Here is a 13,933-nt window from a genome sequence, read left to right as displayed (position 1 = left end):
ACGGAGAATACTAAAGTTAAACGCTAAATAAAAATGTTTAAAACATTAAAGACTTATGTTAAACATCAGTCCATGATTTATTACCCTTTTTCCATCGAGCGACGACAAGCTCTGCTTTTCACCGCCGCCGCTCCTGAAGTACTTTCACCGTAGCACAAAGATCCTTGGGATCTCACGAAACGGACTTTCTTCCCCGCTCCCACACCAGAAACCGCGACGCTAAGCGCGACCGAGCAACCCTTAACGCATTCTCAGGTCTGGTCTTCTTCCCCGACAGATCTATCTCGCACCCCGGCTACCGTGAATATCCTCCATAAGCCACTTCAGGCGTCAGCCGCGCCTACGCCAGATCGCCTCTACGGCCGGTAGATCATCGACGTAATCAACGATCCAGCTCGAACCGAGCATGATGTATTTGGGAAGAGGACTCGTCCCCACGAGGTACACCATCGTGAGTTTCGACAAAATTATCTTCTTCTCCCCTCCGTCGAACAAGTCGCACCTGAGCGCTTCGACGGGAGTCTCCTGCCCTCGTAGGTCTCGATAGATACCGCCTTCTAACGCCGACCGGGTTTTCTTCTTCTGAAGACCATCGCTGCCGCCATCGCAACGCGTACTCAAGAACGAGGGCCACATCTCGAGGTCTCGAAAACTCAAAGACAGCTTCCCCGATCCTCGAATTTATCAGCGCGACCATCGCATCTTTCGCAAAAGAGAATCAAGCAGGGCCCTCTCGTATATGGCTTCCAACTCAAACGACCGCAAACTGTGTCCTTCGAATAATCTCCCAAAGGTCGAGGGGTCATGTTAATCTTTCAATTCAAACTTAAGGTCTCCACAACCGGCACAAATAGCAACGCCCATTAACTAGGGTCGATCACATAATCACAAGCCTCAGCATAATAACAACACATTCAATACGCAGACTGACAAAAAGTTTAAGCTGAAATATAAGGTTTTTAAACGTAGAACTCGCTTATTAAACGTAGATATGAAATGTTAAACAGAGACCCATTTTTGTTAAATAGTAGACTGAATATTTAAACAGTAGACAACAAATGTTAAACTCTAGAACATCTCATTTCTTAAACGCCAACCCTCATTTCAGAAATCGAAACCATATCAAAACTAAACTGAAAACGTACATTATAAATATTACACAAATCATAACAATCGAAAAACTATTTCGATAGCGTATACATACTGAAAACGCAAAACAAAACAAAACCCTAGCCGAGAAATCTCCCCAGCACTAACAAAACCCCAAATCGAGAAATCCCTCGCAGACTTCAATATCTTCCAACAAAAACAGTGAGCACAAAACAAAACCGAAAAATCTTTTCTTTCAGAATGTAATGCTAACATAAAACCATACTCAATACCTTTAGATCGCAGAATCGATGAAACGCCAACTAGTCACATGGGGACTTCTCCTCTCGAGATACCGTGAAAGGGAAAAGTCATGAAATGCTAATTACAGAGGCTCACGTAGAGACAACTTCGAAACGGAAAAAGTTCAAGACGTGAGTCGAGAAAAGCAATTAAACTACTCCAATAAATTGCCTCCTAGTTATTTCCTACCGAAAACCCCCCACTTCCTCCTCCAAATCGCCGAGATGGTCAGCAGTACCACGACTCCCCATGCAAGGGCATTTTTCGTCCAAAAAAATTTGAAACTCACTCCGCTCACATCCGTACATGGTCGTAGTTCAAAAATCATGAGACTTTTAAAAAGCGAGTGCTGTGATCGCAAAACTAATCGGGATGCTTTTTGGCAATTTTACAAACTTAAAAGTGGTTCAGCAATTTCCACTAATAATAATTACCATTAATCCAGTAAGTCCTATTTTTGATGGAGGTAAAGCTCCTTTCATGAGAGTATTTGTCAAGTAAACTAAACGCGTGGCATGTTAAAAGTATTCTTGATTATTTATTTATTTATTTTTTTTTGGGAAATAAAAAAGATATGAAGTACATACTGAAAAGAGTGATTCAGAACAAAACATAACTTTGCTACTGGTCCACAGTGTTTGTAAATTTCAGTGTCACATGCTTTATAGTTTCTGGTTTGTCTAGAGACATTGAACATTTTCCAGTTTCAACATGAAGATTCAGGGCTTGTGTTTTGTTTTTCCCTAAGGAAATTAATCTCAGTGATCAGGATAGTTGTTATAAGATGCTTAAATAGTTTATCAATTATCAGGCTTATATTCTCCAACCACAAAGTAGACAAACAGTTGAAACAAAAAAACAGACATTGGCAAAATTCCTTTTCTTTTCATCTAATTGCTTACCTCATCTCACTGCCAGTTTTGCTCATTCTGAGATCCGAATCTCAGTTATTTCATTATCTCTATCAGTTTAATTATATATATATGTATATATATATTTCTGAAACTTTGATCTTTTTCTTCAATGCAGAAAAGGAAGAAGATATCAAATTAATGTTATATTTGTTTTGGAATCCCCATATGCAATGCACTTCTGCAAATGAAAAGTCACTACTGGTCTAAGGAACACAGAAATTCTCTTCAACATCAATGAATGAATAAATAAATAAAATAAAATAAAAATAACAGCATCAGTGTGTTCTTTTCTGAATAAAAAAAGATTCCACCAAATGTATGACAGCCACTAATACACAAATAGTGGAAAAGGCTAGTGCTCAACAGCTAGGAGAGGTTTTACCGCGCTGCATCTGTGAGGCTGAGGCATGGGATAGTTAGAACTTCAATCTCTAATTCAGGAACCCCATGCGATTAATTTGACAATATTTCACCTGGAGGAATGAGTCTGCTGGGAAACAACTCAGTCCTGTCAGAAATGTACATGGGGTTGGTGAATGATATTAATGCATTAATTTCTTCTTGTTTTTCCCCCAACATTCATATTGTGATTTGTGATGACCATTCAAAGGAATGAGACATTCCACCAATCTTTGCATTCTTACAAAACTTGACTGTGCATGAACCCATAAATACAATGCTGAATGTTTGTCTGTTAATCACACTGTTTTAGGTGCTAGCAGTAATCATACACGCATAAAGGCAAGTCATTTTCCTAATTGCTGTCCCCTCTGGTTAAGCTGTTTTCATGCCATATTGTTTAATTCTACACTGACTCTCATTTAGTGGGCGTTTGTTGTCATCACTGTCAACCTTTTTTTTAGTTTTCTAACTGCTTTTCTTGTCTTGTGAGTCAACTCCTCTCCAAGTTCATGTTCCTGACTTCTTACTTGTGTCAATAATAGCTACTTTCTGAAAGATAGGAAGAGGAAAAGAAAAAGGAAAAGATACAAACACAACTCACAAGCTCTCACAGCTTTTCCTTTCTTTTATATGTAGAGTCTAGTGTGTTTGTTCATATAACACATATGGATTGCAGTTCACTCAATTGACAAAAAGAAAATTATATTGCATTCCCATGTTACTGATTCTTATAAATAAATACAAAAAGATTCATTCATTATGTTGGATTTTAGAGTAAAGAAGCTCTATTGCATCACTAACAATGTTGTTAAAGGTTGATAAACTAGTTCTCATTCTAATGTTTTTAGGCCACTCCCGTCCATGCTCTCTAACACATCTCTCATTACGGTTGTTGGAGAGTAGATGAGACCATTCAATGCACAGCCAAAGGCAACGTTATTCTCACCGCCACCATCCTTCTCTACTTCTTTCCTGCTTAATTAGTCACCAGACATCGCTGTTTCTGTCTTCTGCTAACCGTTCACCGTACTGCCCAAGCTCATGTTCTGGGTGGTGACCAGACTCGAGCTCGCCGGAGTCTAAATATGATTCCTTTCTCTCTTCTCTGCTTGTTGTTGTTGTTCTTCTTCTTCTTCTTCTTGTGTCCGGTGTTGTCGGCGACGGAGGCTGAGAAGCAAGCGCTTCTGGACTTCAGGTCCTCGATCACCGACGACCCATTTGGCGCACTTGCTTCTTGGGTCGCCTCAGCTGATCCCTGCGTCTTCTCGGGCGTACTCTGTAACACTGCTGGGTCCGTTGAGAGAGTGATCCTCCACGAGAAAAACCTCACCGGAAACCTCCCCACTGCTGCGGACTCTCTCTCCCGGCTTCCTTTCCTTAATACGCTCTCGCTGCCAGGAAACCGTTTTTCTGGCTTCATCCCTTCATCTCTCGCCGGAATCGTAGGCCTTCGCAAGGTTAATCTCAGCCGCAATGTCCTCTCCGGTCAAGTCCCTGCCTTTCTTGGCGATCTCCCCAACCTCCGCCTCCTCGACCTCTCGAGTAACTCCTTTTCCGGTGAGATACCAAGTGCTATCTTCAAGAACTGTTTCCGGACCCGATATTTTTCGTTTGCCAGGAATCTCCTCTCTGGGCTGGTTCCGGCCTCCATTTCTAACTGCTTGCGGCTTGAAGGTTTCGACTTGGCGTTCAATAATCTCTCCGGTGGGTTCCCTCCGGCGGCCTGTGCGCCGCCGGGTATCACGGTTATCTTGCTCAGTGGCAACTCGTTGTCGGGGACCGTCGCGGATAAGATCGTTGGATGCCAGAGCTTGGAAAGATTGGATCTTTCTCTTAATTCCTTCTCCGGCAACGGTCCTTTTGAACTCCTCGGCCTTAAAAATCTCAGCTTTTTCAACATTTCATTCAATGAGTTCCAGGGTGAGATCCCGGAGGTCGGAGTTTGTGCGGAGAGATTGGAGAGGGTGGACGCCTCTGGGAACCAATTCACCGGTGGAATCCCTAGAAGCATTGCGAATTGCAGAGCATTGAGGATCTTGAATCTAGGGCAGAATCGCTTGAACGAAAGCATTCCAGCGACGATTGGAGGGATCGAGTGGCTCCAGATGCTGGACCTTCATGATCTCCGGCTTACCGGCGAGATTCCGGCGACTCTCGGCCAATGCCGATTCCTTCTCAAGATGTGAGTAAATATGGATCTTTTCTTTGTTCCTTTCAATGAACTTAAAAATCAAGCCTTTGTGACTTGGCAGGAATTTATCAGGCAATAAATTGGAAGGGAGCATCCCAGATGTGTTCTTCAACATTACAGCCCTTGAGGTTCTTGATCTTCATCGGAACAAGCTCAATGGGAGCATTCCGGTGAGCATCGGAGCATTGAAAGGACTTGAGTTCCTTGATCTCTCTGAGAATTCAATTGGTGGAGAGATCCCTTCCTCTCTGTTGGACATAACAATGCTGTCACACTTCAATGTCTCCTACAACAATCTCATTGGTACCATCCCTTCAACATTGGTGAAATTTGGTGTCGATGCATTCTCGCATGACCCTGGTCTCTGTGGTCCTCCATTGAATAACAATTGCCAGAGCAATGCCGGATCGAAAAGAACCAGATTCTTGAGTAATACAGCTATAGTTGCTATTGTTGCTGCTGCTCTGATTCTTGCTGGTGTTTGTGTAATAACTGTGATGAATATCATAGCTCAGAGGAGGAGAAGGAGTGGCCGGAGAGAAGAAGAGATACTGGTCTCAGAAAAGCACTACTCCCTCCTGCTTCCAATGGTTCCAATGTGATAATTGGCAAGCTTGTCCTGTTCAGCAAGAGCCTCCCCTACGAGGTATGAGGACTGGGAGGCAGGGCACCAAGGCTTTGTTAGATAAAGATTGTATCATTGGTGGTGGCTCCATTGGAACTGTCTACAAAGCTAGTGTCGAAGGCGGAATTTCAATAGCTGTGAAGAAGCTCTGAGACACTCGGAACAATCAGAAACCAAGAAGAATTCGAGCATGAGATCGGTAGGTTAGGAGGACTTAGCCACCCAAATCTTGTGCAAGTCCAAGGTTACTACTGGTCATCAACAATGCAGCTAATTCTATCTGATTACATCCCCAATGGCAATCTGTATCAGCATTTACATGGGATTAGAGGCTCAGGTAGCAGCAGTGGGGGTGTTAGGGGAGACTTGTTCTGGTCTAGAAGATTCAGTATTGCTCTTGGGACAGCCAGAGCTCTTGCTTATCTTCACCATGATTGTCAACCGCCAATTCTGCACCTCAACATCAAATCCACCAACATATTGTTAGATGAGAAGTATGAAGCTAAGTTGTCTGACTATGGTTTAGGGAAATTGCTTCCAATTCTGGGGAGGAACTATGCTTTGTCTAAGTTCCATTCTGCAGTGGGCTATGTAGCTCCTGAATTGGCTTCACAGAGCATGAGTTATAGTGATAAGTGTGATGTGTATAGCTTTGGGGTAGTTTTATTAGAGATTGTGACAGGGAGGAAGCCGGTCGACAGCCCCGGGGCGGCGGAGGTGGTGGTTCTGCATGATTTTGTGAGGAGAGTGCTGGAGGATGGCTCGGCATCGGATTGCTTTGACCGGAGCTTGACCGGAGGTTTTCAGGAAGCTGAATTGGTACAGGTTCTCAAGTTGGGATTGATTTGCACTGCAGATGCTCCATCAAGGAGGCCAAGCATGGCAGAAGTGGTTCAGTTTTTAGAGTCAATCAAGAATAATTCATAGCATCTGTGGGTTGGTTAGAGGTTTTGATTGATAGGATTCTTTGTTCCATTTTTTTTCATTAATTATTGGGATTTGTTTCATGTCAAAAATTTAGATTATTTCTTTTGGCAATAAAATTGTTTTCATAGAATTGTGATTAATTTGGTGTCTGCCAATGGGATGCTGCTCCATTGTAGGCTTGACTTCGTTGAGGATGATGGGTCAGTCAATGGACTGTCCGGAGACATGTCGGACAACCATGTTCTTCAGAATTTAATTCATGTCTTTCGCCTCATGTTTATATCAACTCACCTTGCTTAATTACTATGAAAACAAATAAACAAATGAACAAAACCAATGAATAATCTACTTAAATTGAATCTCTCTCTCTCTCTTCAATTTTAGTAAATTTATGAAACCATGAACTTATATCACCCAGAGGTGTCAGAGCCAACGATCTCTTGATAACTCACACTGCAATAAACACTCATAATGAACATCAAACAAACTTACATTAATACAAACAACAAAGATAAACCAAAGTTCTCAAGGTTTAGAACTATGGAGAACACTGGTAGGAGAAAAGCCAAGCCTTGGAGGTGAAACATTATTGCTGTTAAGCTGAAAACCAGAAGAAGAAATGGAAATAGAAAGCTGTGTTCCATGGTTGCTAGTGCTTGGTTGCAAAGCAGTTGCAGGAGTAGGAACAGAAGCAGAAGCTGATTGTTCCACAGGCTTTCTTGAACGGTTACGGCCGCGGTGCATGTGGCGCTCGCAGTACTTCTGGTCGGGCACGACGTCGCGCGAGCAGCGCCACTTCTTCCCGTCCGTTCTCCGGCACCGGCCGGGCTCTGGCTCCATGCTGTTCCTGTAGTCCATGAACCAGCCTCCATGACCCATCATAACTGTAAACCATTCACAAAGTACTCTTCTTCACTTCATTTCAAACAAACAAAATAAGAATAAGAAGAGCAAGAAGACATACAAGAAGGATAATGGTGGGAAGATGAAGATGATGAAGAAGAAGAAGCAGCAGCAGCAGCAGCAACGCTCTTCCAGATGGGAACGACTAGATGAAGAGGAACAGGGATGCCAGCAGCCATGTACTTGTAGATTAAAGCTTGGTGTTGTAGCTCCTGCCACTGTAGGAACGTGAAAGCTGGTTTGCCAGGACCCAAGCCAAGTCCAAGTCCAAGCATTAGAGGTGATGGAGTTGCCATTGTTACAACTCCTGAGAAATGTTTGAAGTTACAGAGAGAGGGAGAGAGAGAGATGAAACCAATAAGCAGAAGAAGATGGGAGGAGTAGTGGACACTGGTTATATTACCTGAAGAATCTGAAGAAAGGCGAGCTACTTTGGGAGGTGGTGGGACTGGTCTCTGCTGTTCCTGGTCATCATCCTTTTGGCCCTCCATTGTATCTAGTGTATGCAAAACCATGAGTCTCCTCAGTAGGTAGCTGAAGAAGCATTGAGTTTTGTGATAGAATTAGAGATTTGAACATGAAAATGAGATTTTTGGAGATGGGGAGCAGAGTACGAAAGTCTTCTGACAAGTGTCAGGCTTTTCCACTCTCACTCCGTCAGAGTGTCGTTGGACATGGTGGTGGCTGAGAGATGAGTATCTAATAAGGATTCAGATATCAACCATTGGTTTGCCTTGTGATTGAATTTCTTGTCTGGTCTTTTGTGGTGGATGTATGGTTGGCTCATATGGGTTCTACAGTAGATTCATTGTATATATAAACTGTGAATAATATGATGTAAAGTTGAATATTATATGCAGCACTGTCTAGTGCCTGCTGGGGAAAACGAGGGTGATTCCTTTTAGCCATTCTTGCTCATCTGCTCCAGTGGACCCCTACAACAAGACCATGGGAAAGAAAGACCTGCAGCTCTAAATGTTAATATATACAAATATATATATATATATGATGCTCCCTGTGCACAAATAAACTGCTCCAACGGCTTTGAACTGAACTCTCTACAGAACAGCATTGAGCGTCAATTGATATATATTTATTGTCAGTGTTTTTTTAATTTAAAGTTATTATCTGAACAAGTACTAATTAAAGTTGCCATTTTACTCTTTAATAATACAACAACATGCCACAAGAAAACCTGAAAGAAAAGGACAAGTTCATTAGCACACGCGAGAAGCTCCAGGACGCACACTCAAAACTGACTCTTGTTCGTTATCATTATCTCCACCAACACACGCACACAGTACTCAAGACAACGTAAATATTTTTTCTTTTCGAGTTTTCTTATATTTATTAATAATTTTATATTTAAGAATAAAATCAAATTTAACTTATTTTAGTAAATAGAGATATATCTGAGAAGCAAACCAAACAAGGAATTAAATATATCAATAAAGGTAAGGACCAAACCAACACAGCGCCAGCCAGTGACAAGTCAGCACAAGAACACCAAAAAAACAGAGCAAAACCAGGAAGGTGTGCGCGGAGGCGCTTCTTCACAGGCAATCAAACAAACACTTTGCTTACAAAATGAAGCCCAGTGAGCAGAGAGCCGAGACGAACGCAGCCGCGAAAGTCCCCACCATCGTCTCAGCAGCCATGGAAGTATCATCAGCTGGCTGGTTTTCAGGGGACTCCGCTGGGGAGCTCGCTGGGGCTGGAGATTCCGTCGGTGGTGCTGGAGGTGATCTTGGCATTGGGGATGGAGCCTCCGGCTTTTTCTTTTTGCCCGGAGCTGGGGTTGGAGCCACAGCGGTTGGCCCAGGCTCTAGGGACGGGGACGGAGACTGGGACGGGGATGGGGACGACGATGGTGATGGTGATTTAGCTGATGGTCCAGGAGCAGGAGCTGTGGCATTTGGGAATAGTTCGACGGGGAGGAGGACGTTATCGACGGTGAGGACGCAAACAGGGGTGTCATCCAGGACAGTGCTGGCAATGCGGGATGTGTCAATGCCGGTGACGAGCGAGACCTCGTCCCCGCGAGATTTCACTCTGAGATCGTATTTCCCTGGCCCGTTCGACGCCATGGTGGCGATCGGCCCGGTCTCCATCTTCAGCGAAGCTTTCGGAGTGTAAGACGGCAATGCGTGGTACTGCAACAGAGCCACGAGATCGGCGGCTGAAAGCTTTGATAGATCAGGAACGATGGGAGCTTTGAAGGCCTCGTCGTTGGGGGCGAACACAGTGAGACCCTTCCCCATGGCGGACTGGAACGTCTGGAGCACGCCGGAAGAGGAGATGAGAGACGCGAAGGTCTTGCACCCGGCGTTCTCGAGAAGCGCAGTAAGGTTGGAGTTGGAGATTGACGAGCCATCGAATAGGCCAGGGTAGACGATCGGATCGGAGATCTCGACGACGGAGAGGTTATAAGGGATTTCCTTGATAGACTTTGTATAAACGGCGTCTGGTTTAGAACCAGGAACGGCGGAGGAGAAGCTGACCTTGCCACCGCGGGCGTCGGTGATGTTGACGAAGCCTTGGTTTCCGGCGACGGTGCCGGTGGTCTGAAGAAGAGTAGTGGTGAAGGTGGAGCCGCCTTGGAGGTTGTGAAGCTTGGAGGGGTCGAAGTAGTCGAGGAGGATGAGAAGGCTGAGGGCCTTCTTGATATCGGCGGGGGAGCCTTTGGAGGCGAGGGTGGCCATGGCGGCGTTGGGTAGCACCAAGCACGTCACCGTCTCCCTCGAGTTGATCTCGTCGGCGATCTTCGTTTTCGTCAAGTAGTTGTTGTAGATGCTGTAGTCCGGCGAGCTGAGGATCGCCGTGATGTTGTGAGCCTCACCGGCCCGGTGCGTTCACCGCCATCGCCATCGTCACTGCAAGCACGAAGGTCAGTAACCGCTCTTTCGCCATTGCTCTTCTCTCTCGTAAGTCGTAACTCTGAACAACAACGGGCGTGTATTGATTGATAAAAAGGACGGGAGTGCTTTTGGGCTTAGTGCGTGTATTGATGGTGCTTATCTCGAGATGGTTTTAATGGTGATGATGATAGTGAGTAGCATGAGTAGGGGTACAGCTGGAAAGAACCGGGTGAAGTTACCGTAACGCTGTTTCTATTTTTGCTTTGTGATTGGACCGTGGAGGACTAAAAAGAGATCTTATTTAATTTCAGGGGTTTCATTTTAAGGAATATGAGTAGGGACCCTTTGATTGTTTCCCATGTTTGGTAGCAAGGGGCAAAAGGGCTAGAGTTTTATTTTAGAAGGGTCATTAATATTTAACTTTTTTATTTTTACTATATTTATTTTGTTCTTAAAAAATAAATTGTGATTTGCTTTTTTTTTACTCTGTGAAGTATGTCATGCCTTAAAACATGCTCATTAAATATTATTTTTAAAAATAATAGAAAAATTAGAACCCTAAATCCTTATAAAAAAATTAGAATAGGAAAAAAATGTGATTCTTTTAGCCTAAATTGATTTAAAACGTAAAAATATCTATTGCAATAATTCTGTTTTTTTCAGTGATTTGGTTTTTGATAAAAATTATTTTAATAAATAAATTGGACTTTACGGTTTAAAAAGAAAGTCTATTATAATAATAGACGAAAAACCAGTACTTTGAGAGATATATGAAATAAAAATATCCTAAGAAATTTGTTAAAATATCTTAGAACCAGGGGGTTGTTTGGAATTTGATTGTTTTACGGGTTGCTATATGTAAAAAAAGACCAAAAGGCGAAAAATTTGATTTTTCAAAACGCAAGATCCCGCTCTCCCTCTTCCATGGCGGCCGCGAAGATCATCTCCCATGAAGACCCAGTGAGTCCTCTCTCTCTCTCTCTCTCTCTCTCTCTCTCTCTCTTTGAACTTCTCTCCCAGATCTCAGTTTACAACCAGATGATCTGAAACTTCAGTACTGATTCTTCGCTTCATCCCCAATTACAGAAGGAATACTGGTCTCTCAAAGACTTCGACATCGGCCGCCTCCTCGGAGAAGGGAAGTTTGGAAAAGTCTATCTTGCTAGGGAGAAACAGGTATTTCCTCATCGATTTCTGGTTCTTCTGCATTCCCGTGCTCAATTTCTTTGAGGTAAATCATCAGTCATCCAATGTGCATCTCAGAGTGGATACGTGGTGGCTCTGAAGATCATATTCAAGGAGAAATTGGACAAGTATCGGTACCATAGCCACCTCCGCAGAGAGATAGAGATCCAGCATAGCCTTTCCCACCCCAATGTCCTTCGGCTCTTTGCTTGGTTTCACGATGAAACCCGTATTTTTCTTGTCCTTGAGTATGCCGCCGGCCATGAGCTCTACAAGCTTCTGAAGGATCTCAAGTATTTTTCTGAGCAGCGTGCTGCCACGGTACCTTATCATAATCCCTGCTATGCTGTTTAGTTTTTCTTTTGGGATTTATTGGCTTGATTTGTGCTTGAGCAGTATATTGCGAGTCTTGCGAGGGCATTGGCCTATTGCCATGAGAAGCATGTCATTCACAGGGATATCAAGCCAGAGAACCTGTTACTTGATATGGAGGTATATTTTATTTGGCTTTAACTTTAAAGTTGAAAACTTTATGGAATTTGAGTGCATTAAAGTTCGCATCTTTGTGCAAAATAGTCTGCTTGAAATTTTAATTTAATTGTATACATTTTGAGAAGTTTAGGCATCTTGTTACAATCTGAATTTTTTAATGGTATATGGAAAGATGGATTTTTGGGGGCAAATATTTGGTTTGTAGAGATGTAATACGAGCATCTCTTTGGCTGATGGTCTACAGCAGAATTCAGTCACATTGCTTACTAGGGTTTGAAGTGTTTAAACATTATCTGTTCCTCCAGTGCAGACCCTGATTGTCCATTTTACTTGTCTTATGTAGTATGGATGATAGACCTTCCTTTCTTTAACCTGTGTTGCTGGACTCCACATTAAAAACATTATTATATGCAAGAAGGAAAGAAATGGAAAACATGGACTGTGTCAAAATATTATTTATATTTAGTATTTGTTTTTGTTTCTCAGATTTGAGAATTACCCTGCTATTCTGCATATTATGTTGTGTATATCCCTACTTATGTGGGATTCTTGCGGGCAGTTATAACTCCTCGTAAAAATATGTTGATTTCCCTCTTTGAATTTGCTTATCGGTTTACCCAACCCAGAGCTAGCCTAACAATTGATATTCTATGTATAATAGAAATGAGTGATTGCTTTGATCCTAGACAAAATGGATTGATTAACTTTAGAAAATTTCGGTGTTAATCACTATTTTATTGTGAGAAAGTAGATGAATCTGGGAATAAGTGAAGCTATTTGATTCTTTGTTCATGGTTCAAAAGCAACGACAATTAATAGACTGGAATAAAATGATTAGTGGTAGAAACCATAGATTTATTTTTCCTCCGACAATGCAGCCATGGGTTGGTTTTTTCATGGTTGTCTACAGTAACTTCATCACATGCTTGAACTGATTGTGTCCTTTGGCATTCAGATTTGTCTGATTCAAACATGTACTCTCACACATTAAAAATGAAAATTTTCAGTAAAATTAGTATACTGTTTTTTCTTTTCAAAATTATTTTTCACACAGCCCACTATGCCATGACCTTTAAATAAATTCTGATAAGTCCCAACTCATGACACAATGAGTTTGATTAAACAAAATTGTTGAGCCATCATTATCACTGCAGGGCCATCTTAAGATTGCAGATTTTGGATGGGCTGTTCAATCAAGTTCAAAGAGGCGAACCATGTGTGGCACCATAGATTACCTTGCACCTGAAATGATAGAAAACAAAGAACATGACCATGCTGTTGATAACTGGACATTAGGTGTTCTTTGCTATGAGTTTCTTTATGGTGTTCCGCCATTTGAAGAGCATGACCAAAATGACACCTTCAGGAGGTAAGGCACCTTGATTTCCACCATATGCTCTTACCATTTCTGCAAAAGTATCTAATAAAAATGTACTCCAGGATCATGAAGGTAGATCTGAACTTCCCTTCAACACCTCGTGTGTCTCCAGAAGCAAAGGATTTGATCACGAAAGTGAGTTTCTAACCCTTTAATTTACATTTATAAAAATCACAAGTCTATTAATTAACATTTCATGCAAATGCTCAGCTTCTTGTAAAGGATTCATCCAAGCGACTCTCCTTGAAGAAGATCTTGGAGCACCCCTGGATTGTAAAAAATGCAGATTTGGAACAACATGATTCAAAGTGACTGACACAACACAACGTCAGTTACTCCTTTGTTGTCAGTGCTTCACATGTTTTTGTTACAAGGAATTTCAAACGCCACTTAAAATGCTATGATCTGCTAATGCTAGTTATGCACATAAGTTTGTATGTTCAATTCCTTCTAATCAACAATATGAGGACTAATTTTCCATTTTCTAGTAGCCTCTCTATGGTTCGGTTTTTACCTCATAGATCAGTTTTTTTTTTATTATATATATATATATCTATAGATGAGAGATGTAAATATTAGTGCCTTTTTCTAGGTGCAGGGCATAAAACTATATATACCATTTCCTTTTGGTAGTTATATTTTTATTCTATTGTCTAAATGTAATAT

At 42.1% G+C, this 13,933-nt stretch overlaps 4 protein-coding genes across 4 annotated transcripts; 2 read left to right on the top strand and 2 right to left on the bottom strand.

The window, feature by feature from the left end:
* The first annotated feature begins 3,410 nt into the window (after positions 1–3,410).
* Positions 3,411–6,557, top strand: LOC120275071 (probable LRR receptor-like serine/threonine-protein kinase At1g12460). The gene is given in 6 exon segments (XM_039281559.1): positions 3,411–4,890; positions 4,961–5,460; positions 5,463–5,536; positions 5,538–5,564; positions 5,566–5,673; positions 5,675–6,557. Coding segments are annotated over 6 exon segments (2,583 nt in total). The 5' UTR covers positions 3,411–3,793; the 3' UTR covers positions 6,452–6,557.
* Positions 6,558–6,874: 317 nt separating this feature from the next.
* On the bottom strand, positions 6,875–8,013 carry LOC120275073 (growth-regulating factor 10-like). Its single transcript, XM_039281562.1, has 3 exons — positions 7,758–8,013; positions 7,416–7,661; positions 6,875–7,335 (listed from the first exon to the last, which is right to left on the bottom strand). The coding sequence occupies exons 1-3, from the start codon at positions 7,867–7,869 to the stop codon at positions 6,977–6,979; spliced, it is 717 nt and encodes a 238-aa protein (XP_039137496.1). The 5' UTR covers positions 7,870–8,013; the 3' UTR covers positions 6,875–6,976.
* Positions 8,014–8,795: 782 nt separating this feature from the next.
* On the bottom strand, positions 8,796–10,264 carry LOC120276437 (fasciclin-like arabinogalactan protein 10). Its single transcript, XM_039283181.1, is given in 2 exon segments — positions 8,796–10,197; positions 10,199–10,264. Coding segments are annotated over 2 exon segments (1,329 nt in total). The 3' UTR covers positions 8,796–8,934.
* Positions 10,265–11,133: 869 nt separating this feature from the next.
* Positions 11,134–13,747, top strand: LOC120276440 (serine/threonine-protein kinase Aurora-3-like). The gene is made up of 7 exons (XM_039283183.1): positions 11,134–11,172; positions 11,299–11,388; positions 11,476–11,718; positions 11,794–11,889; positions 13,044–13,258; positions 13,330–13,402; positions 13,478–13,747. The coding sequence occupies exons 1-7, from the start codon at positions 11,137–11,139 to the stop codon at positions 13,577–13,579; spliced, it is 855 nt and encodes a 284-aa protein (XP_039139117.1). The 5' UTR covers positions 11,134–11,136; the 3' UTR covers positions 13,580–13,747.
* Positions 13,748–13,933: the final 186 nt, after the last annotated feature.

Source organism: Dioscorea cayenensis, chromosome 14 (genome assembly GCF_009730915.1).
Source record: "Dioscorea cayenensis subsp. rotundata cultivar TDr96_F1 chromosome 14, TDr96_F1_v2_PseudoChromosome.rev07_lg8_w22 25.fasta, whole genome shotgun sequence".
NCBI lineage: Eukaryota > Viridiplantae > Streptophyta > Magnoliopsida > Dioscoreales > Dioscoreaceae > Dioscorea > Dioscorea cayenensis.
This window is presented reverse-complemented; position numbering and strand designations above follow the sequence as displayed.

Coding starts and splice junctions, on each gene's coding strand:
- LOC120276440 (XM_039283183.1), top strand. CDS start 11,137: ATGGCGGCCGCGAAGATCATCTCCCATGAAGACCCA. Junction 11,389..11,475: donor ATCTTGCTAGGGAGAAACAG/GTATTTCCTCAT, acceptor TGTGCATCTCAG/AGTGGATACGTGGTGGCTCT. Junction 13,259..13,329: donor CAAAATGACACCTTCAGGAG/GTAAGGCACCTT, acceptor AATGTACTCCAG/GATCATGAAGGTAGATCTGA.
- LOC120275073 (XM_039281562.1), bottom strand. CDS start 7,869: ATGGTTTTGCATACACTAGATACAATGGAGGGCCAAAAGGATGATGAC. Junction 7,662..7,757: donor CCTTTCTTCAGATTCTTCAG/GTAATATAACCA, acceptor AACATTTCTCAG/GAGTTGTAACAATGGCAACT. Junction 7,336..7,415: donor TTCCCACCATTATCCTTCTT/GTATGTCTTCTT, acceptor AATGGTTTACAG/TTATGATGGGTCATGGAGGC.